Consider the following 23966-nt stretch of genomic DNA (forward strand, 5'->3'; position numbering starts at 1 on the left):
AGGGTAGATTATTGAATCTACTTTAATACCAAAAGCAACTATTAATCTCAAAAAATTTTACATTGGTATGGAGTTTTGTACATTGATACAAATTTAGTTATTTTTGCCATATTACATATATGTTGAAAGTCCTTGAAAGTTATTTAGGATAATAAAGAGACACAGGTTAACAGTCACCCAGGCCAGGCAATGGTGGCATATGCCTTTAATTCCAGCACTCAGGAGGCAGAGGCAAGCAAATCTCTGTGAGTTCAAGGCCAGCCTGGTCATATAGCTAGTTCCAGGACAGCCAGAGTTGTTATACAGAGAAACCCTGTCTTGAAAAAAAAAATAGTTACCCATAACTATCAAACTTATAGTCATGTTACGTATGTTTTTAAGGTCATACAAGAGATATATTTTAGATAGATAGGTGATCTTCAATCACTTGAAAGACCTACAGAATATGGCATTTAAAATGTTTAATATCCTAAGACTTTTTTTGACTTGAGACATGTCTGCTCTTGGAAGTACTGATCTACTTTGAAAAAGGATTATGGGCATCGAAGAACCTCCATATGGAGTTTGCTTTCTTTGTGGCACAAGCTACCCATCTGGGCAAGAAACTGCCCTTGCCTCGACTGCTGACAGTATGCTGTTCAAACTGACAAACAGGACACAAGGTAAAGCCACTGTCAAACGGCCAAGACAGGGTGGGGCAGATTTTTTTTTTTTTAATTTCCTGCTTCACAGAAATGTCTAGGCCAAAATCAGATTCCCAACATCGCCGAGGAACCTAGAGTGACTGTTCAGGCAGTCAGACATTTCTGTCATTTCTCTTAATTTTGGAAGTTGCTTGCTCTGCATTTCCTGCTTATTAGGTTATTCGATGGGGTTGAAGACTAGATGGTTACAGTTCTCCTTAATCATAGTTGAAAGTAAATTAGGTATGAAACTTTGCACTCTTGGAGAGGACAGCTGATAGAGCATTTTCTCTAATTTGCTAAATACAAATAGAGTGGACATTGTGAATGTATTTCTTACTTGGCAATTGTTCTTGTTGTATATAGTTTCATTTTGTTAAGGTTGATACTTTTCCTTTCTATTTGGACAATACCTGATAATTATTCTTATTGTATATAGTTTTTTTTATTTATTTATTTTGTATACAATATTCTGTCTGTGTGTATGACTGCAGGCCAGAAGAGGGCACCAGACCCCGTTACAGATGGTTGTGAGCCACCATGTGGTTGCTGGGAATTGAACTCAGGACCTTTGGAAGAGCAGGCAATGCTCTTAACCTCTGAGCCATCTCTCCAGCTCCTGGTATATAGTTTTATTATGTTAGAATTAGAACCTTTCCTTTTTAATTAGATAAAAGGGGGGAAATGTTATGGGGATTTTGTCTATGCTGTGGTCTGACATCCAATGGAATAGAGCATTTGGTTCAAGATGCAGCACTCACACTCAACTGACTGTAGTGGATCATGGGGTTCCCTGGCAGACTCAAGACAAAAGAAAGATGAGGCCCTGGGAAAAGGATGAGGTGGGTCTGAGGGGTTGTGTGACCCTTTTGTGCTGAGAAGTGGATAGTGGTGGTGTGTGTTGCAGCTGCTTGTGATTATCTCAGATTCAAGTTTTATTTTATAATAAACAGTAAAAGAAATCACTATAATAACATGTCCAGGTCATTTCTGCTCAGTCTTCCTCAGGATACTTCATCTTCCTCAGAAGCAGCTGTATGAATTGATCTGCCTTTCACATCACAGCCACTACTTCTCCAATATACCTGATACAGCTTGTCCCTGAGTCTTGGCTTGGGCTGTTCACTCTGTCCTAATGCTCTCTTTCCCTCTCCCTCTCCTCTGTCTCCGTCTCTCTGCATATCTTCCTATCAGAGGCATCCTGACTTTACATGCACTGATCCAAAGATGCTTCCTTCAGTAACTCTCCTGAGAAATCTCCAAAAATAAAGACCAGCACTGGGGAGGCAGAGGCAGGCGGTTCTCGGTGAGTTCAAGACCAGCCTGGTCTACAAGAGCTAGTTCTAGGACAGGCTCCAAAACCACAGAGAAACCTTGTCTCGAAAAACCAAAAAAAAAAAAAAAAAAGAATAAAGACCAATTCTCCTGCTCCCTGCATGCCCAGCGGCATGTCATGTTCAACATGTATCTACTCATACAGACAACAGTATCTACTCAGGTAAGCAGTCCCCAAGTTCTGGGCTGGTGAGATGGCTTTGGTCCAACTGAGAACCTGAGTTCAGACACGCAACACTTTCACGAAGTGTCAAGGATGGTAGTGTAGTGTGCGTCTGTAATCCCAGAGCGATGAGACTGGGGCGGAAACAGGCAGATCCCTAGAGCTCGCCCGGTGGCCTAGCCAAATGTTGACCTGCAGGTTTGATGAGAGGTCCGATCTAGACAAATAAGGTGACAAGTGGCTGAGGAAGTGCTAACTTCTGCCCTCTACAGACATGCACCCCTCCTACACATGAACATATATACATATACAATTCCCAGGGTTCAGTAGAGAACCTGGCTATCAGAACCCACAGAGCCAGCAGGAGTCAGGCATTCTGGCCTCCCAGGGCTGGGGTTCCTCAGCCAGAAGGGTGGGCTGGCGTTCTTTGTAGAAAAGAGGACCTGAAACATCAGGGCATGAATCCCAAGCCAGGTCCCGCCTTCTTTAGTTTTTTCAATTTTCTCCACTAGAAGAGGGGTCAGAGGCTAAAGTATTACGCACAGGACCGGCCAGGCTAAGGGTGTTGCCAGGCAGATGAGGGTAGGGACATGCCTGCCCTTCTCTGATGTAGGCTGAAAGCACACTTAAGAGTGGCCTCTGGAGGTCAGGGGAAGTGGGAAACAAAGCCACCTCCCTGTGTCTTTTCCTTCCCCATCCTGAGTCGATGGTAGTTCCTCTAGCCTCCTCTCGGCCAAAGCTTCCCAGAGCTTGGGTCTCCATCATAGGAGGAATCCTAGCTTGTGCCATGTCCTAAATGCTGATTTAGAAGTTGAGACTCTGAGGCCAGGAAAAACCACTGGCCAGAGGGCACTGGGAAGTGGAAGGTTTATCCTCTTGATATGAAGAGAGTTGATTATGAAGCATTCCCCGAGGGCTCATGTCAAAACCTTAGTCCCCAGTTAGTGGCAATATTGAGATGATCACGAGGGCCTGGCTGGGGAGATGGAGCCAATCTTTCTTAGGTGTATCTTGTTCTTAGCACCTTCCTCTCGCTCGCTCCCTCACTCGCTCTCTGCTTCTGTCACCAGGTGAACAGTTCTGTCCCAGGACCCCTTCTCTATCATGATGCTCTGCCTCACTACAGGCCCATAGTGATGGAGCCATGTGCCATGAACTGAAAACTCTGAACCGAAGTAAACTTGCCTTTCTAAAGTTGATTTGTTAAGTACTTTTGTCATGATAAAGAGTGACTAACACCAACGCCCCCCATCCCTGCCTTTCCCTACAAACACACAGGCTGACCCATACCCAAGAACAGAAAAGGAGGTTTATTGAAAACTATATACAGTTTGCCCAGGTCCTACCACAGGCTGCAATCAGGACCCGTCCCTCTCACACCTGGGGCATTGTCTTGGCCACTGCTGGAGGAGGCCGGGGCTGAGACCACGGTACCCACTGTGGGTCTTCGTCAGTGTACTGACAACTATAAATAGCATAGAGGTGGTGGGCAGGGGACAGGGAACGGTTCCTTAACCTGATCTAGTCACAGCCTCGAGAAGGGAACTCAGGCCCAGTGGACCAAGTGAGGTGTCCAGAAGTCCTCTGCTTCCAGGAGGCCTTCCTGAACATAGGGGCCAACAGCCTCCCCGTCTGCCCTATGTGACAGGCCCCATGAGCTTCAGAGGTTTGGCCTAGAGGTGCTGGGCACTCTTCCTCTCAAAACTGACTCGGGGTCCAGAGCCGCGGGAGCCATCCCCAAGTTGAGATGATGTTGGAGAGCTCCCAGCACGAGGTCTAAGCCAGAGCCTCACAGGCAGGGGCAGCGTGGGGGTCATGGTGTCCCACTGTAGGAATAGTCTGCCTTATTGTGCATCACCAGCCGGTCATCCACAAAGTAGAAGCTGTCAGACTGTGTCTCATATGGGTGACGAATCATTTCACTGACTGCAAGAGAGGCCCAGCCAGGGCAGAAGGTCAGGAACCTGCGCCACGCTACTATGAGGACTTCAGGACCGGGATGGGGGAAGGCAGGGACAGATGAATCACTTCAGAGGGTTTCTTGTCTCTCTGAGCCTGTTTCCCTCCTGGTGGTGTGGGAGTGGTACCCAGGAGGGCTGAGAGGGGGTCAGCTGGTGGTGTGGGAGTGGTACCCAGGAGGGCTGAGAGGGGGTCAGCTGGTGGTGTGGGAGTGGTACCCAGGAGGGCTGAGAGGGGGTCAGCGTTACATGTACCACCCTCCCGCCCCCGCCCCCACTCACTTAGCTCCTCGGAGAGAGGCGGGAAGTCATAGATGTGTTCACAGGTATTCTTGCTGCTGGGGATGCAGAAGCCGAAGTGGAAGTCAAAGCTTTTGAGAAGCTGGTTGCGGAAGTAGTGCCTTTCAATCATGCGGAAGTTGTTGACCGGCTTGTCTCCCACCGTGAACTCCACCCTGAGTTAAGAGAACGGGGCAGGGCTGAGAGTGGCCTCCTTGCCAGCCAGCCAGTCAAGGGACCAGGCTCCAGGCAGACCACCAGTGAGAGGCTCTGGAAGGGCTGTTCCCACCCTCACGCTCGCCCCCCAGCCCTCATCCCAGCCCAGTGACTCACGTGGCTCCCACCTGCCTTAGGCGGAGGAAGGCGGGTGTGAACTGGTAGCGAACAAAGCGCCCTGCATTGGGGTCCAGGTCCCGCCGGTTGATGGGCAACCGTTCTGCAATGTACCCCAGCTGGGCTCAGTGGGCTTCAGGCTGAGGCCCTTGCCTCCTCCACCCTCCCCTCACCAATTTTCAGAGGCTCCCTGCATAGGATTATGGGAGGTCTTTGGGACGGCAGTTTCCAGGGATGGCAGCAGGGGGCAGGGCGGCCTGTATGAACCGGGACTGTGCTCCCAAGATGTCCACCCTGAGACAGTGGCAAAAAAAGAAGATGCCTATCTGCGTACAGACACCTTAGTATGCTGGGGTCTAAGCCTGGATTCTGCTCTGACCCTCTTGTGGCTTAAGGAACCTAGGGAGCCCACTCCACTGTTTGCCCACCTCTTCCTGCCAATGACCCACCTAGCCCACTAACCTGAGACAGGGGGCTTCTTGATTTCAAAGAGGACTGTGCCTGAGTCCATGTCTCGGATCTTGAACCTGACGAAGTCAATCTTGTAGATATTTTCCTCAGGGGAGCACAGGTAGTCTAGGGGAGACAAGCAGCTGAGCAAACAGGGACCCCAAACATCCACTGTCAATTCAGTTTCTGTGGGACCCTAAGGCTTGTTCTGATCCCTCTGGCCACTGCCCTCCAGAAAGAAAACAGTGACCCTGTCTGGGAGAAGTCCCCTCCCTGCAGGGGACAGAATTCTGTTATGAGGACAAAGCCAGGGATTAACGGCCCCATCCTAGTGGCCTACAGGATCAGGCAAAGGAGGTCACCTCCACCATATGGTCCCTCCCATCCTCTATTTGGGGGACCCTTATTTCAACCTCCACTCTGCCAAACTGGCATGCATCCTTTGGACAACTAGGCCTTCTGTCTAGTGGAAGCTTCCAGCATGAGGGGGGCACCTCACTCCAAAGGAGCATGCAGCTCTGCTCTTCAGAGAAGGCTGTTTCAGTTCTTCCTTGAAGTGTGCCCCACCCCCACGACACACCCTGTGGCATGACATATAGATGCACCAGGCAAAGCTGATCTTGAGGGGACAACCTAGCATGGGTTGTTTTGGGGGTAAGTTGGTACCCCTTCCCTGTTCTCTTGCCCAGGCCCCTCCTCCCTCTGTAAGCAGCTTATAAGAGCCCAAGTCCCTTAAGCAGTTTATGGGAGCTCTGCTGATTCAGGCTGGAGCCCAGGCTACTGGGGGAGAAGAGGCCTGACTTTGCTCAACAGATCCTCTGCTGATCTCCCAATAGGAGGAAGTCTTAGCAAGCAGAGGGAACCCTTAGAGGTCATCTTTCCAGTCTTGGGCCCAAGCCACCCTCAGGGATAAAGTGCTCGCTCTCTGGTTCTCAGATGAGCACAGGCCAAGCCAGAGAAGAGTAAGGTGTGGCAGGGTCTGGATGAGGCAAGGAGTCCTGGGCTCAGGGGGAACCAGGAGAGCTAAGCACCGCCTAGGGAGTTCACGGTCTGACCCTAACTACTGTTTTGTTGTTGCTGATTTTATGGCAGGGTCTCACGTAGCCTAGGCTAACCTCAAACCTACAATGTGGCAGATGCTGGCTGTGAACTCCTGCTCTTCCTACTTCATGCAACTTACTGTTCTTACAGCAGCAACTGAAAGTCCTAGAGGCGGCCCTGGCAAGAAATAAGAAGGGGCAGAAAAAGACCAGGGAGGCTCTGGGTGCTGCCAACCTTCAAAGTACCACATCCTCCCCACTGACCCACAGAGACCAGGAAGTCACCCTCTAGGCCCCTGGGCCACCTCCTATTCCTCTGTGGTTAGAAGAGGAAGTGACTACGAAGTCATTCTCTCTTCCCTAGGTCTTCTCCCCAAGCCTGGGGGAGCCCCCTCCAGGAAGCCCTCCTAACAGCCCTCTAGCACCTTGGGGCCTGGCAGAAACGATATAAAATTTTAGAGGGTCCTGAGCCCTGCTTGACCTGTCTACCCTAGCTCAGTAAGGGCTTACACAAAGTTATAGAAAGACACTGCAGGGCAAAGGGATGAGGGGGCAGACTGGAAGAAGCAGGATCCCACCACCTGCCCAAGTCCCAGGAAAAGCCTCCCTTCTTCCCCTGTGCCCAGCTCGGGAGCCTCTCTCTCACTGGAAAGAGCTCACACCCAGACCTCAGTCTCTTACACTGCAAACTCAGTTAGCTCCTCCTCCCTTTCAGAGAGTGAGGGTCAGTGGCTGCCTAGGGCTCAGGACGCCACAGCCACTCCTTCCCCTCTGCTAATAATGAAGCCTAGGACCCAAGGTCGGGCCAGAGTAATGGCTCAGAACCCAATTGCTCTCTTGCTGTGGCCACAAATAGCTTCCTAAGCCGGATTCAGGGCCTGATAATCCAAGAAGAACAAACTCCAGACCTCTGTGATTAGGGTCAGAAGACAGCAGGGAAGGTGGAGCGGCCTGGAACGGTGTTTCCAAGTCCCAGAAAGAAAAGGGCTTTCATGAGGCCCCTGCCCTTTCTCACCCTCTACAGGTTATGACTTCTCTCCAGACCAGGAGACGCGTGCCGTGACTTCACCTAGAGGCTTCCTTAGCTGCAAAATGAGCCTTCAGTTATCCAGGAGTGAGGCAGGTGATCCTGCCCTCCACCCAGAGGGCTATGGGTGTACCAGCAGCTGTTACAAAATGCAGCCCACTGGCTTCAACACCAGCCTGGTCCAGGCCCCTCCCCCCACTGATGCCTGCTTGGCCAATGGAGCAAAGCTCTGGAGGTCTAGCCAAGAATACTGCTGCCTAGCTCTGAACGGAGGAGGGAGGCCCCTTGGGACCCAGATGCACAAGCTCAGGCCTGCCATTCTGGTCCCCTTCACAGCTGTCTGGGAAACCTCAGCTCTGCTGCTCCTGCAGCTCCAGGGTTCAGGTCTGCTCTAGCACCCGGTCCATCCCATCACAAAGGGAGTCAGGGCAGGTTGCTGGTGACCCACTCATTCCAAGGCAGTGTGCAGTTCTCTCCAAGGCTCAGGCAGCCTTCTGCCAGAAGATTCTCTAGTCCTTGTTCACCATCTGTAGTGACGCCTGCCTCTGCCCCAGTGCTCACTTGCCTGCCTGCAGGCAACTGCTCTGAACCTGTGTGGCCTCCAGTACTGCTGATAAAAGAGCCCTATTGATATAGCATTCATAGCATTCAAGTATTGTCCAACATCACAAAAACCTTGAGGGAGGTAACATTGTTCCCATTTTACAGATGAAAAAACACGCTCCTGGAAGTGAAATTATATTCCCAAGGTCACACAACCAATTAGGAGGCGAAACTGGGACTCTAATCCAGGCAGCACAGCCTGGAAACAGCTCCAAGAGAAACTAGACTTCCCTTGATGAGAGAGCCCTGGTTAATAAAACAAAACAAAACAAAAAGCACCAGCCACTCCAGGCTTGGGGCTCACACACTTGCTTCCGTGACACAGCCACAGTCAACATACTGAAACACCCTGATCAGTAGCGTTCCTGGAAAGAGTATTGCCCTAGCCTTAATCGGGGAAGCAGGGTGAGGGTAATTATAGCCAGGGAGCCAGAGGGTCTTCCTCGCTTCCACCTAGCAGGGTGGGTGCTGAAGACCGACTGCAAGTCAGGCACACTCCTCTGTGTGACCAGCCTCAAAGGGTCCCGAAGACTCCATAGGGGAAAGGGTTACAGATGCAGCTGCTGCCCCACCTCCACCATGGGAAAAGGGGTGGGCCCCTTGAATAGGAAAGAGTGAGGAGGGGCGCAGCAAGAGACCAAGGAAAAGAACACAGAAATCTCAGGCTTTGGAGGCAGTGGGAGAGTAAGGGGACACAGAGGAGGGGCACTGCGTGGGGGAGGGGTGAGGCCAGACTCTGAGCCTCGTGGGTCCCCTCCCGCGCTCTCCCTCCAGCCCGCGGGTGGCGCTCCCTTGCTGGTGCTCACCGCCTGTAATCCGCTGCAGCCCCAGCACGTCGTCCGGCCCGATGGTCTGTTTGCCCTGCAGCGGCCCCAGCCTGGGCCCCGGACCTGGCTCTGGCTCCGAGTCGGACTCGGACTCGGATTCCACCCGAGGCTCCCGCGTAGGTTCTACACTCCGGTTCGAAGCTCCTGGAGCGGGCTCCGCCCCCGGCCCGGTCCCGCCACCGCCCTTCTTCACCTTCATGGCCTCGCGGGGCCTCGCGGATCCTCGCCTGCTGCCACCGTCGCCGCTGCCTGCGCTGGCTGGAGCCAGGGGAAGGGGGAGCGTCCGCCGCCCCACCCCCGACCGGCCCCCAGGTGCCGTCCCGCCTTGGCCACGCCCACAGTGGGCGCGTCACACATGCCCCGCCCACCGCCGGGCATCTGCAGCGGTAAGAGCCAGGGTCCTCTTGAACTTCACGGTTCTTTTGGACAATTTAAGGTATATTGAATACCTCTCCTCTTTTTTCACTGGGTTCTAGCCACAAGGTCTTTCCCTGATAGCTTTGTCCTGATTCCAGCTCAAGTCTCCACCTCCCACCCACCCACCCAGTTCTAAAGTACTTCCTCTCAATTTCCAGCAAATCACCCTGGTTTTTTTTTTCTTTTAATGCATTAGGCAAAATTATTTGTTCCTCAAAGGTCAGCTCTATGAAAGCAGTGATACTCCATATATATACTCTGTTCTTTATAACACCCAGCACTAGCACACTGCTCCCCGGGAGCCAGTACCCAGTATTCTCCTTTGTTGAAATGATATCCCAGGCTGTCATTAGTTCAAGCTATTCCCTGCTAGAATTCACAGGTTTGAGAACCTTACAACATGCAGACACCACAGCCCAGACGTCTAGCCATTCCCAGATTCTACATGGGGACAACGAGGCAAGAAGGGCAGATACATGGCCAGATACATGGAGGACCTCTGAGATCAGGGCAGATCAGACTGCTTCTCACACATAAGTGAAAGTTACGATACATTGTATCAACTCATATTCAACCAATGTTTATTAACAGCCTAATATATATTTTTAAAGAGCCCAATATACAGAACACTTTTACAAGCTTATCACATCTAATCCAATGCCCTTCTAAGAGTGACGTCATCAGGGCTTTCCGACAGATAAAAACCTGAGGTTCAATGAGAAGAGCAGCTTATCCAAGACTCTCCAGTCCATAAGTGCAGCAGGGGTCTGGTTCAGGCTCGCTGGATTCCAAGTCGTGTCTCCTCGTGTACCACACTGCCTCTCTTAAAAGGTAGAGGGAAACCTTAGCCACAAGGCAGAACCAGATCCTAAGCCGCTGCCTCCTAGACCAGGCTAGGCTGCACCCAATGGGTAACACCGTGAGTCAGGAAGGAGTGGAAGGAGGGAGAAGGTCTCACAAGTGGAGAGGAGGGCTATATTCGACCCAAGGATTTCCCCCAAATCCACCTCTCAGTGCGGAACTATGCTGTGCTGACAGGCTGGAAGGACGGGCAGGCAGGCAAAGGCCATTAGGTTCACGCCAGATATGGAGATCCAGAGAATATGTCCTCCGAGGCTCCTAGGTAAGATGGAGGGCCAGAGCCAGCAGAACAGGAAGGAAGGGAAGGGGAGTCCACCGTGGAGGGTCATCCTTTGGTTGGTGGAGAGCCATCAGAAGAATGTAGACAAACCATCGGCCCAAACCGCCCAGCTTGGCCAGACAGAGGGCTTCCTCTGTCACATGACCAGGCTCAATCTTTCTTCTCAGACTTTTTCCAGGACTTGTGAGTTTCCAGAAAGATCTTGACCAGAGACAGGAGGATGGGGACAGCCATAGGCAGGAAAAGTGGGATATAGATAGCAAATTTCTGGTCATCAGGGAAATACAAGAGGTGGAGGAGCGAGGGATCAAAAAAGGCACGCTCAGAAGATGTCACAGCCTCCTGGCTGGCCACAAAAGCAGACGACAGGTGCCCAAGGGCTAGCTCCTCCGCAGCCTTCTGGACTGCAGCCACAGCCCTGTATACCTGGGAAGGTGAGAGGCTAGAGTTACCAATACGTCGTAGGTATACACGGGGCAGGGGAAGGGTGCTGGCCTTTCAGTACCTGTCTCCCAGGGAAGTCTCCTGGAGTCCACCCAAGCAATATCAAAGTTAGTTAAAAAGGGCTGTTGTTTATTTTCTGAGGGCCAGCTTGAAACGTTCATTTGTTCCCACCTAGACTCCCACTGCGGAGCATAGCTTCTAGAGGAAGCCTGAGGTATTTATTTATGGATAACATGCTCACAGGTGCCCTGGCCCATTTACCTCAGATGCCACATCATCCTTGATGACAATGTTGCTGATCTTGCCCAGAAGTTGGGCCAGGGAGGTGAGGGTGGTGGTGGCTGTGGCCAAGTTCTCCACTGACCGAGCCCAAAGCAATTGATCCAGTTCCCAGGTCATGAGTCCTTCACTCTTTGGTCTTGAAAGCAGGCATTTTGGAGGCACCTGGGGCTGAGCAATCCCAAAGAGAAGCCTGTGGAAAAGGCACCAGGAGACCAAAGTTCCTGTGGGTAGGGGTGCCAATGCTAAGATTCCCATAGTCTCTGCCCTAAGCCACACGGTCCATGGGCACAGCCCCAAAGGGATCATGCAGGGCCTTACCTTAACTGAGCCAGGAACACCTCCATCACTTGTACCATGTTCACCTCAACTCTCACTGGCAGATCCGAGGCATTATAGATTTTGGGATCAACATTGTATATCTGAAAATGGGAAATGCAATTATCTTAATACCACACAGGAACATGCACATTTCTGCTCAGCGTTCAGAGGCCATGTATCTGCAGGCTATAAGTCCCAGGGGCACAACAATCTCCCTACTCCTTTTTTAAATTTTTTTTTTTTTTTGGTTTTGAGACAGGGTTTCTCTGTGGTTTTGGAGCCTGTCCTGGAACTAGCTCTTGTAGACCAGGCTGGTCTCGAACTCACAGAGATCCGCCTGCCTCTGCCTCCCGAGTGCTGGGATTAAAGGCGTGCGCCACCACCGCCCGGCTCCTTTTTTAAATTTTGAGTATACATTACTCTAATGGACCCCTTGAAAGTCCTATGAAATTAAAAACAGTTATCTGTTTTAGCATTCCTACCCATGGACCAGAGGCTAAAGGAGAGGAAGGTCCCACCACTGCAAGACACCCCCAGGGAAGCCAACAGCTAAGATGGACAGACGAGTCTCTAGTGCACACTGCTAAGTACAGAGGTCACAGCACAAAAACACTGACAAAAGTAAGAGCCAGCTGGACCAGAAAAGAAGGGGCACGAGCACAGCCTGTCAGCTCCTTGGGGCACGCTCCTCCCCACAGGGACTAGAAAGGCCCACCCACTCCCCCAGAGACAAGCTGATGGACATTTCTTGGAAATAAATGTGGGCTCTGGGGCCTGAATAGGGTGACTATTACCATAATGCCACCCCAGCGGGGACTGTGGAAGGCATTGGTGGCCACTGGAGCCCCATCCTTGTCCTGAATGTACAGAGGGGAGTGGGCGAGCTCAGGCACATAGAGTAGAAAGTTGAGCACAGGGTACAGGGAGGCAGCGCTGGATCCTGTGGTACAAACAGAGGAGTTAGGACACCAAAACACGTGCTCTGGATCTTAGTTCCAGGTTCAGCCTCTCCTTGGCTGGTAGGACTCAGTTCCCTCAAATGACACTCATGAGGATACCCTCTATTCTACACGGATGAGACAGAGTCCTCAACCCCCTAATGTCCCTGGTCTTCTGCCCTTTGAGAGCCCACCGTCCACGGTAGCCCTCTTGGACACTGCAAAGAGGCTTTAGCTCTGTAACTGGTGTTAGGCTGACCCCGTCAAGTCAGCTCTCTCTGCTGTCCCTCCAAGACCTTCATAGCAGCTAAGCTCACACTGCTCACCACAGCGTTTGATGGTCTGGTGCCTGCTGGCCAGGCGTACCAGCCTCCTCTCTGGTCACCCACTCACATTTCAGCTCCCTCACCAACTCCATGCTCCCTCAGTTTCTACGCTCTCACTCTTCTTTGTCTAGGCCCACTCCCTTTGCCATACAGCCTTTCTGTCTCTGCTCATGCGGCCACAGAACCTCCTCTGGCTAATGTTGCGGGATGGATGAAGTAGTGAAGGAAGGGGGAGTTTTCAGAGGACACATGTGCCACCCCTCTTGAAATCCTTGGTCCATCCTTAACAATACACTGAACTCTGATGTGCCTGTATTACACTTCTTCACTACTCCCCAGGCTCCTTCCCGCAAGACCAAAGATTATAATCCCAGCTTCAAGGTTCCCTAATTCAACGAATACAACTGTCCATTCAAATTCTGTTTTGGGCTGATGAGATGGCCCACTGGGTAGAAGTGCTTACCACCATACCTAATGACCTGAATCTAAACCTCATGACCCACATAATAGAAAAAGAAGATGAACTCTCACAAGTGGTACTCTGACCTCCACATGCATCACAACAGTTCCCCCAACATCCACAAAACACATAAATAAATGATAAGAGAAAAATCAAGGGGCTGGAGTGGTGCTCAGTGGTTAAGAGCACTGGCTGCTCTTCCAGAAGATCTGGGTTCAATTTCCCAGCACCCACATGGCAGCTCACAACTGTTTTTAACTCCAGTTCCAGGGGATGCAATACCCTCATACACACATACATGCAGGCAAAACACCAATGCACATGAAATAAAAATAAATAAATCATTAAAAGAAAAACCGAATTCTGCTTTCAAAGACTGGAGTTGTAGCTTGGTGGTAGAGTACGTATATGCCTGGTATGCATAAGACCCAGAGCTCAATCCTCAGAAGCGAGGGAAGAAAAATTACAGTGGTTTTTTTGTTTGTTTGTTTGTTTGTTTGTTTGTTTTTAAGCTGGCTACAGTGGCAAAAGCCTATGATCTTAGCACGTAGGGAGTTGGAAGCAGGAGGATCAGGAGTTCAAGGCTTTCTTGACTACACAGTAAGCATGAAGCCAGCCTGGGATACATAAGACCCTGTCTCAACAAAAAACAAAGACGTCTACCTCTCTGAGGTACATGAATGAAACTCTGCCTCAAACAACCAAAGGGAAAGATGAGAGAGGATGAGAGGATAAAAGAGAGAGAGAATTAATCTTCCCAGTCCAAAAACACCAACTCAACTCAGAAACCATCAAAACATACGACCCACCTCCAGCCCCACGCTGTGCCTACAGTGTTCCTCCCGGCCTGGCAGAAGGCCTCCTCAAGGACTCACCCAGCCGGGACTCCACTGGGTTGATGACATGGGGTAGGCTGTGCATGGCCAAGTAGTAGCTCGATGAGGCTGGGTCAAAGCGGGGATTCACTCCCAACATGGCATAGTAAAGGATCTGTGGAGCAAAAAGAGGACATGCTCTTTCTGTTCCCCGCACATGGACTTAGAGTCTGCCTTTACTACGGAAACGGCTGAGGTACCTTGTAAAGATAAATTCAGGACAAGAGAAAACATACAAGACCAAGTCAGGGCGCAGAAAATAGGTGTACGGAAGAAAACAATAAAATCAGGGCAAAGTTAACAAGCTGAACTCATACTTGGAAAGCCACATATTTTACCAAACACCCAAAAAGGGAAACAAAGAAAAAGCATAATTGAGTGTCCACAAGGGCCGATCAAGCCTGCTCTTCAGAGACAGCCACTCCCCGAGCAGGACCTGATAAACAGTCGCCCACATTTTCCCTACAAGGACAGGACGTGACACAGAAAGCAAGCAGCATTCTTTATGGCTTTATTGTTACAGTGTTCGCATATTTTGAAAGCTTTTTTTTAAAAATAAATTCCTTAAGGGCGGCTGATGGCTTTAATATTTAGGTGTCACTGCTGAATTAGTTCCAGAGGGAGCCCTACGGAAGTTGCTTTGTTAAGCTGCTCTGATGAACTCCTTGAGCTGGACACCAAGGAAGGAAGGACATTGGAACCTGCCTTCAAGGGATCAATGGACGCTAGAGATAAACAGGGGCACACACAGCGCTCCCCACAAGCGACACACCTGTACCTGCTCACATGACACCGCCCTGCACATAGCTATGCAAGCAAACTAAAGAGACGGAGGAGCAGAAGCCCCCGTAAGCACTAGATCTGTAAAGGCTTTGAAAACATTCCTTACCTGAGAGTCCACAGAGAAATTGCCAGCAGCACTGAGGGCATTCAGGAAAGGCTTCACATAGCGCTGGACGGCCCCCTCGATGTCCCAGTGGACGTCATGGGACTTGGGGTCTGGGTTGAGTAAACTAAAAGTGATCTCATAGCCTATAGAAAGAGGAGTCATGGAATTCAGAGGAACATCAAGGAAAAAGAGAGGCACCCTCTACCCCCTCTACCCCATCTAACCTGGACAGAGAAGGGTGCCAGGAGGAACCAGAGAGGATAGACATAAGATTAGGAACACTACTGAGTGCTTTAAGAAAAAAAAAAGGGTTGGATGATGGTAGCACACACCTTTAATCCCAGCACTCGGGAGGCAGAGGCAGGAGGATCTCTGTGAGTTCAAGTCCAGTCTGGTCTACAGAGGGAGTTTCAGGATAGTCAAGGCTATACAGAGAAACCCTGTTTCAGGGGGAAAAGAAAAAGAAAAAGAAAAAAAATGGGAGAAGCCAAACATGGTGGTTCCTGCCTTTAATCACAGCACCCAAAGGCAGATGCAGAGGCAGGAAGATTTCTGTGAGTCAGAGGCCAGCCTGCTCTACAGAAAGAGTTTCAGGATAGCTAGAGCTATCAAAGAAAGACAGGAAATAAGGAGAGAGGGAGGGAGAGGGAGAGAGAGAGAGACTGGGTAAACGGTTCAGAGCTTTAAAGCACCGCTGCCCTTGCAGCGGACCAAGGTTCAATTCCTAGCGCCTATACAGTGGCTCACAACCATCTTAATTCCAGTTCCAGAGGATCCAATGCCCTCTTCTGACCTCCAAGCATCCACATGATAACACATAAATACATGCATACATACAAAACACTCATATACATAAAATAAATAAATCTAAAATTTTCTTTTAAATGGAGACCAGAAAAGAAAGGAAAAAGCAGCTTGCATAGATTTCCCCACTGTTCCACCTGACTTATTTCTTCTCCCTTTCTATAACGAAGTCCAGAGCCCTACCCAGGCTGGACTTGAGAGGCCTCCTCTTATCAGAGCTCCACTTGTCCTCGGGGAGGTGGTCGGCCAGAGCAGCAGCAAGCACATCCTCCGTCAGAGACATGGCCTGGGCTACTTGGATGATGCGACGGCCGATGATGTTGAAGGCTTCCCGGTGCATTAGCCCCCGGACGACTGCTGTCCTCTCAGGTCCAATATAGCTCATCATGTCCTGTGCAGGGTACAGAGGGACAGAAGACCGTGGGTGGTCCAGTAAAGAAAGCAAAAAAGTACTTTCTCCTGCCCCACCCCACCCCCCTTTGGAAAAAGTCTCTTGTTATATAACCCAGGCTGGCCTGCAATTTGAAAGTCTGCTGCCTCAGCTTTCCAAATGATGGAATTACAGCCGGGCGGTGGTGGCGCACGCCTTTAATCCCAGCACTTGGGAGGCAGAGGCAGGCGGATCTCTGTGAGTTCGAGACCAGCCTGGTCTACAAGAGCTAGTTCCAGGACAGGCTCCAAAACCACAGAGAAACCCTGTCTCGAAAAACCAAAAAAAAAAAAAAAAAAGAAAAACCAAATGATGGAATTACAAAGCATGAACCATTATGCCAGCTCTGGCTCCTGCCGTAAGGTATTGGCCTAGTGCTACCAGTCAAAAGGCCGCACCACTCTCTAGACCTGTAGAGAGCAGTTATTTCTTTCTTTTTTTGCTAGTTTTGCTGTGTTTTTAAAGATACAGTTTGGGCTGAAAATGTGGCTCAAAAGTTAAGAGCACTGGGGGCTGGAGAGATGGCTCAGTGGTTAAGAGCATTGCCTGCTCTTCCAAAGGTCCTGAGTTCAATTCCCAGCAACCACATGGTGGCTCACAACCATCTGTAATGAGGCCTGCAGGAAGAATACTGTATACATAATAAACAAATAAATATTTTTTAAAAAAAGAAAGTTAAGAGCACTGGGTGCTCTTCCAGAGAGCCCAGTTCCATTCCTAGCAACCACATGGTAGTCAGCTCACATCCATGTGTAACTCCAGCTCCAGGGAGTTACATGATGCCTCCACCTGCACAGACATACACACGGGCAAAACAACCATGCACATAGTGTAGAATAAAATTAAAAAAAAACAGTGGTTTATTTCTTTTTATTTCATATGTATGAGTGTTTGCATATGTATGTGCACCACGTGCCTGGTGATATGGAGTTCCCTGGGACTGGAATTAAGACAATGAAGAGCCACCATGTGTGTGCTGGGAACTAAACCCAGGTCCTCTGTGAGAGCAGCACTCCTAACACTGTGCCATTTCTCCAGCTCCTTATTTTTGTCAGTGTTTTAAGAAAGGGTCTCATGTAACCCAGGCTGGCCTCGAGCTATGCAACTGAGGATATGCAACTCCTGCCTCCACCTGTCCTATCATGACTTTTTTTTTTCTTTCTTTCATGTTTTCTTCATTAACCTGGCATTACTGAGCATTGGGCTTATATGCGTAATCCCATATAGTTCCATTCTTTTTTCCAGTAGACACAGGTTCAGTCAACATTTAAATCTTTAGGGACTGGTAAGACAGTGAAGTAGAAACCAAGAGATGAGCCGGGTGGTGGTGGCGCACGCCTTTAATCCCATCCCAGCACTCGGGAGGCAGAGGCAGGCGGATCGCTGGGAGTTCGAGGCCAGCCAGCCTGGTCTACAAGAGCTAGTTCCAGGACGGGCACCAAAGCTACAGAGAAACCCTGTCTCGAAAAACCAAAAAAAAAAAAAAAGAAACCAAGAGATGATATGCTAAACAAGAACAGCAGATTCAACAAACAAACCGAAGTGTGGTCTCTGAAAAAGGCATATGGCCAGAGGCAAGTCTGCACGCAGCATTACACAAAGAGGGATGAGCGGGAAGTAACACTGATGTCCACCAGCGAGAAGACAGACATAAGATTTTTTTTTTTAAAGATTTATTTATTTATTATGTATACAACATTCTGCCTCGATGTATGCCCGCACGCCAGAGCAGGGAGCCAGATCTCATTACAGATGGTTGTGAGCCACCATGTGGTTGCTGGGAATTGAACTCAGGACCTCTGGAAGAGCAGCCAGTGCTCTTAACCTCTGAGCCATCTCTCCAGCCCAGACATAAGATTTTTTATACAGTGAAATACAGATTCGATTCAGCTACACATGCCATTACAAACGGTCCTCTAAAATACTGAACAAAATCAAAGCAGCAAAATTCAGAATGTATAGTATCATATATCTATGGTTTTTTTGTTTGTTTGGTTCGTTTTTTTTTGGTTTTTTTGAGACAGGGTTTCTCTGTAGCTTTGGAGCCTGTCCTGGAACTAGTTCTTGTAGACCAGGCTGGTCTCAAACTAACAAAGATCCGCCTGCCTCAGTCTCCCAAGTGCTGGGATAAAAGGTGTGCACCACTACCGCCCGGCAATATATCTATGTTTTAAAATATGTAAAATTGGCTAGGGGTGGGTGGTGCTCACCTTCAATCCTAGAACTTGGGAGGCAGAAGCAAGTGAAGCTCTGTGAGTTTAGGCCAGCCTGGTCTACATAGCAAGTTCCAGGACAGCCAGAGCTGCACCATACAGAGACCCTAAAACATGAAGGAAGGAAGGAAAATAAATAATAAATGGAAAATTGGACTGAAGGTATCAGGAAGCCCTGGGTTCAAGCCTTGGAACTACATACACAGCTATAGTGATCCATGCCTGTAATTCTAGTATTTGTGCATTAGATGGAGGAGAACAGGAAATTCAATGCCATCCTTGGCTACAAACTGAGGCCAGCCCTGGTTACATTAGACTCTGTCGATAAAAAAACCAAATGATCACTGGCGCTTTAACCACACACCTGTCCCAGGTTTTAAAAAAACCCAAATCGGAGCTGGAGAGATGGCTCAGAGGTTAAGAGCACTGATTGTTCTTCCAGAGGTCCTGAGTTCAATTCCCAGCAACCACATGATGGCTCACAACCATCTGTAATGAAATCTGGTACCCTCTTCTGGCCTGCAGGCATACATGCAGACAGAACACTGTATACAAAATAAATAAATCTTTAAAAAAATAAAAAAATAAAAATAAAAAAACCCAAATCGATGTGAGTAATCGCACTGTATGCTTATTGTAAAACGTGGAACTTTCTGTAGCACGTGCAGGGTATAGGCAGCACCCCTACAGGAAGTGCCCTGGGAGAGGATGAGCTGACAGAACAGCCACCAGCTGGTCTCACCTGGGGAAGAAGGGAGGAGTGTTCAGAGATCACGTACACAGTCAGGGAGCCCTCTGCTTGCTTCTCCGGCTCAGCTAACATGGCTTCTGCCTCTGCGGTTAACAGTTGGGACACACCAAAAGCAACATTATTAAAGCTTCCCCAGGACCCCAGGGTGCTTGAGTCATCCCACCGCTCACCCGCTCACACTCAACAAATGCCACAGCCAGGCCTGAGCAGGCCACTCCTGCTTTCAGCCCAAGGCATCTCAGTCCCAGCTTTCTCAGAGACGCTATGGAAGTTAAGACACAGCATGGAAGTCACACTCGGGAGATGTCCTGGTCAGGGTCACTATTGCTGTGACCAAACGCCATGACCAAAGCAATGTGGGAGGAAAGGGTTTATTTCAGCTCCTATTTCTAGGTCACATCACTGAGGGAAGTCAGGGCAGGAACTCATATGGGACAGGAACCTGGAGACAGGGGCTGACGGAGAGACCGTCGAGGAACGCTGCTTATTGGCTTGCTCATCATGGCTGACTCAACCTGCTTAACTCAGGATCACTACCCCAGAGCTGGCATCACCCACAATGGGGTGTGCTCTTCCCATCAATCACTAAGTAAGAAAATATCTAACAGTTGTCCTTCTCTCTCTCTCTTTTTTTGGGGGGTGGGGGTGGGGTTCAGGACAGGGTTTGTCTGTGTAGCTTTGGAGCCTGTCTGAAAACTCATTTTGTAGATTGGCTGGCCTCGGACTCACAGAGATCCTCCTGCCTCTGCCTCGCGAGTGCTGGGATTAAAGGTGTGTGCCACCACCGCCCGATTAGAGTTGTAGCTGACAGAGGCATTTTCTCAAGTGAGGCTCCCTCGTTTCAGATAACTCTATCTTGTGTCAAGATGACATAAAATGGGCCAGCCCAGGAGAGCAGAAGAAAAAAAGGGCAACTCATCAAAACTGTTATACCATGTACACTGCCCAGTGACAAGGCGTCCTCCTCGTGGTCCAAAGCTCTCCGGTAGGCCTTCTGGAAGCGGCACTTGATTTTCATTTTGTCTGGAAGGAAGAACACATGAAGGGCGTGAGACCTCACGTACCTGCCCAGCTGGGCACCTCCAGCATTAAGGACACCAGGATGGCTCCTCAGAGAAAGAACATGCACCAAAGAGTGACAGCCACTCCCATCATTTCTGCAAAGGTGACAGTAGACACCCGATACTCACTTCACCCTCTTGCTCCAGTTCTTGTCTCTGCCTGTGTGCTCACTGGTCCTCCAGCCAGAAATCTCCAAACTGGGGAGTTTAGTTCAATGAAACCATGTGGTAACTAGTCAATCAACTCTAATGAAAACCAAAACACTAAGTACAACTCAGGAAGTTAGTAATAAAACAAGGAAGTCTGCTGTCTCCTCTGCCATTCCGGGTTACTCAGCATTCCTTTGTGAAGGTCCTGACCAATGTGGTAAGAAAGGAAAATAAAACCTAAAACATTCAGAAGACTGGGGCTGGAGACGGCTCGGTGGTTAAGAGCACACGCTGTTCTATCAGAGGACCCAAGTTCAATTCCCAGGACCCACATGGCAGCTCATAATTGCCTGTAACACTAGTTACAGAGGCAGGCAGATCTCAGTGAGTTTGAGACCATCCTGGTATACAAAGTGAGTTCCAGGACAGCCAGAGCTATACAGAGAAACCCTGTCTTGGAAGAAGAAAAAAAAAAAGAATTCTGCCTAACAAATGAACCTGCAGCCGCACATAGTGGTGAGTGCACTTAGTATTTCAGGTCTATATTCAGCCTGTACTTCCAGCCACTCCTGTTGTTTTACCTGGAACTTCAGAAGGCAAAACTGTCCAGATTACCCAACTCAATCACTCACACCTCCGTGAGACATATAGGAAGAGTGTCGTTAGTAGACCTGGATCTAATCCCAGCTCATGTTTACTAGTTTTGTGATTTGGAGCAAGATAAATCCTATAAACCTTGATTTCTGCCGGGCGGTGGTGGCGCACGCCTTTAATCCCAGCACTTGGGAGGCAGAGGCAGGCGGATCTCTGGGAGTTCAAGACCAGCCTGGTCTACAAGAGCTAGTTCCAGGACAGGCTCCAAAACCAGAGAAATCCTGTCTCGAGAAAAACAAAAAACAAACAAAAAAAAAAAAACCAAAACATTGATTTCTTTATTTATAGAGTCATTCGGCTAGAATTACACAAGACAACTGTGTACAGCTGTCTGCCTGGCTTCTGGCAGGCAGAGTGACTGACACCAGCTACCTTCCTAGCTGGTCACAGTCTTTCTTCTGTCTGGAAGGCTTTCCACTCTTCCCCTTTATCTGACCCTTGTGTGTACAGTTCCTAAAAATCCAACTTCAAAAATCACATCTTTAGCTAAGCGGTGGTTGCACTTGCCTTCAATCCCAGCCCTCGGGAGGCAGAGGAAGGAAGATTTCTGTTGAGTTCAAGCCCAGCCTGGTCTACAAAGCAAGTTCCAGGACAGCCAAGGCCACACAGAGAAATGCTGGGGGGGGGGGGGGGATCCATCAAACCTCTCTTCACCTTTCTTTTCTCTCCAGCAGGTGAGGATGGAATCCAGGATCTGCTGTGCCCCTATCACTAAACCAAACCTTCAGCCTTACGGCATTTTGCCTGTTTCTTTCCCCTGACGTGACTATAAACATCTTGAAAACATTATCAATTTATTATTCATCCTCAAGTTCTTGGTTCCTAACAAAGTGCCTAACAATAAATCTATGACCTTAGAATGACAAGGGTCTGAATACATATCCGGTGTGACTTCAGACTCACGTGTCCTTTCAGGTACATCCTGCTTTCTCTATACACTGAGGGGTATCGACTGCTTCTGATAAGGTAGCATAATTTACCTTATCAATTACCTTACCATAACAACACGGAACTTAAGTCTAGCTCCCCCTTCCTAAATAAACACACTGTTCATTCCAAAAGGATCTTTTTCAGAGGGAAAGGGACAGGTAGCACTTGTTACCCCAAGCCTGATGACCTGAGTTGGATTCCTCGGGCCCCTGTAGTGGAAGGAGAAATGACTCCCACAAGCTGTCCCCTGCACAGTTGGGTACACACACACAATAAATGTAATAAAACATTTTAAAGTAAGTTATGACACGCCCACGCTCCTTCTATGGAATCCAACCTCTGGATTTCAGGCCTGGCTCAGATGGAAAAAGCAGCCCTGACTTCCTTTCTCAAGGGAACTCACATTTCAGAGGGATCTCTCTCTCATGCACAACGGTGAACGGGAGCTTCTCCTGGTCGTCCAGGGGCACAGAGTCCCGAGTAAACACAACTGTGACTGGCACCATGAGCCGGAGCTGCGGGGAGGGGAATCGGGACCTTTAGCGACATCTGCACTCTGCGGTGGGCTGTAGCCGCTCCACTTCCCCAACCCCGTCCTCCTCATTCAAGTCTCACCTGCAAGGCATTCAGCCCACTGATCTGGGAGTAGGGCAACGGTGCCCGGTAGGTCTCCGTAGTCTTCCACCAGAGTGGCAGTCCCAGCAGGATGGCCACCGCCGCGAAAAACAACGCGGCGCGCTTGCCCCGGACCACCTCTGAGGACACAGGAGGTCGACTGAGGCTCGGGAACCAGGACGCGGTGCCCGCCACACGGCGATCGCACGAGAAGTGGGGGCTGCCGGGATCCCAGTGAGAGCCGCTCCCGCGTGGCACGCCCCCGAACCCATGCTGCAGGAACCGGTCTGCCTTCTAGAGCCCCACCCACACATTCCGCCCGCCAGACCTCCCCGCCGCGCATTCCACCCGAAACCCACCGCACCTAGGTCCGTAGCCGCTGCCCCCGCGGCCGCCATGCTCGCTTCCGGCTGCTCAGGTCGCCGAGGGGCGGGACCTCGTGAGCTTCCTCCAATAGGAAGCTCCAGCACGAAGGGGCGGGACCACGGTGCTCGACCGCTGCCAATTGCGAGCGACACTATAGACGCACACTAGTGCGCAGGCGGAGCCTACGAGCGGGTATCCGCCGGGCTGAACCCGCGATCTGAACCTCGTTTTCACCCTCCACTGCCTAGCTCCACAGCCCCAGCTCAGCGATACTGGCCCTGGACTCTGGGAGAGCCACCTGCCTCAGCTTCTCCATTGCAGGGGATTTACAGGCATGTACCACGCCCTCCCAACGGAAGAATATTTATTTCAGTGAAGCCAAGCTTATCAAGAGCCTGAAAAAGCTTTCTAATGTCATCCCTAGGATAGGGCTTCTCTTCGGGACACCGGCTCTTGAAAGCTTAGAGACAGAACTCACAAAACGGTAAATTTTTAGCATGATTGGTTACTCTGGGGTTAATTTTGAGACAGATTTCCCTACATGACCCAGAAGAACCCAGTGCCTCAACCTGTCACGGGTCACGACATCAAGAGTCTAGAATGTAAAAATAGGTCCCAATTTGGAAAAGTCAGGATGCTTAGTTGAAAATTCCTGAGCAGCCGGGTGGTGGTGGCGCACGCCTTTAATCCCAGCACTCGGGAGGCAGAGGCAGGCGGATCTCTGGGAGTTCGAGGCCAGCCTGGTCTACAAGAGCTAGTTCCAGGACGGGCACCAAAGCTACAGAGAAACCTTGTCTCGAACCCCCCCCCCCCAAAAAAAAGAAAATTCCTGAGCACAGACTCCATATCCTAATGCCTCCAGTTCAAATCCTGGTTTTACTTATTGCCTGAACGGCAGCTCTCTGAGCCTGTTTCCTCCTATGAAGGAATAGTAAGAATCCTAAGGAATCCTTAAGGAATTAGAATTCCTTAAGGAATCCTAAGAAGCTATAGTAGCTTCTTTACAGAGTGTTAATACATATAATAGTGGCATGAAGAGCACTGCCTGGCAGGCAGAAGCACACAGAAACTGCTGAGCTAGCTGCTCTTTTGTTAACAGATCAGGCCACCAGGGCAGAGCAGCAGTGATTTCTCCAGCTCACGGGACACAGCCAGTCTAGTATCTCCCTACCTCACACTCCAGCCCAGTGGTCAACATTCAGCA

At 49.8% G+C, this 23966-nt stretch overlaps 2 protein-coding genes across 2 annotated transcripts; both read right to left on the reverse strand.

The window, feature by feature from the left end:
- Nucleotides 1-3478: 3478 nt before the first annotated feature.
- Unc119 (unc-119 lipid binding chaperone) lies at nucleotides 3479-8982 on the reverse strand. Its single transcript, XM_041665177.1, has 5 exons — nucleotides 8678-8982; nucleotides 5214-5327; nucleotides 4752-4854; nucleotides 4422-4594; nucleotides 3479-4107 (listed from the first exon to the last, which is right to left on the reverse strand). The coding sequence occupies exons 1-5, from the start codon at nucleotides 8895-8897 to the stop codon at nucleotides 3995-3997; spliced, it is 723 nt and encodes a 240-aa protein (XP_041521111.1). The 5' UTR covers nucleotides 8898-8982; the 3' UTR covers nucleotides 3479-3994.
- Nucleotides 8983-9679: 697 nt separating this feature from the next.
- On the reverse strand, nucleotides 9680-22822 carry Pigs (phosphatidylinositol glycan anchor biosynthesis class S). The gene is made up of 12 exons (XM_041664628.1): nucleotides 22761-22822; nucleotides 22397-22536; nucleotides 22185-22296; nucleotides 19920-20009; nucleotides 18978-19069; nucleotides 15776-15983; nucleotides 14789-14931; nucleotides 13900-14014; nucleotides 12095-12240; nucleotides 11301-11401; nucleotides 10962-11172; nucleotides 9680-10682 (listed from the first exon to the last, which is right to left on the reverse strand). The coding sequence occupies exons 1-12, from the start codon at nucleotides 22792-22794 to the stop codon at nucleotides 10407-10409; spliced, it is 1668 nt and encodes a 555-aa protein (XP_041520562.1). The 5' UTR covers nucleotides 22795-22822; the 3' UTR covers nucleotides 9680-10406.
- Between the last annotated feature and the right edge of the window lie 1144 nt (nucleotides 22823-23966).

Source organism: Microtus oregoni, unplaced genomic scaffold (genome assembly GCF_018167655.1).
Source record: "Microtus oregoni isolate MIOR12 unplaced genomic scaffold, Mior012 000015F_ref0000493, whole genome shotgun sequence".
NCBI classification, from domain to species: domain Eukaryota; kingdom Metazoa; phylum Chordata; class Mammalia; order Rodentia; family Cricetidae; genus Microtus; species Microtus oregoni.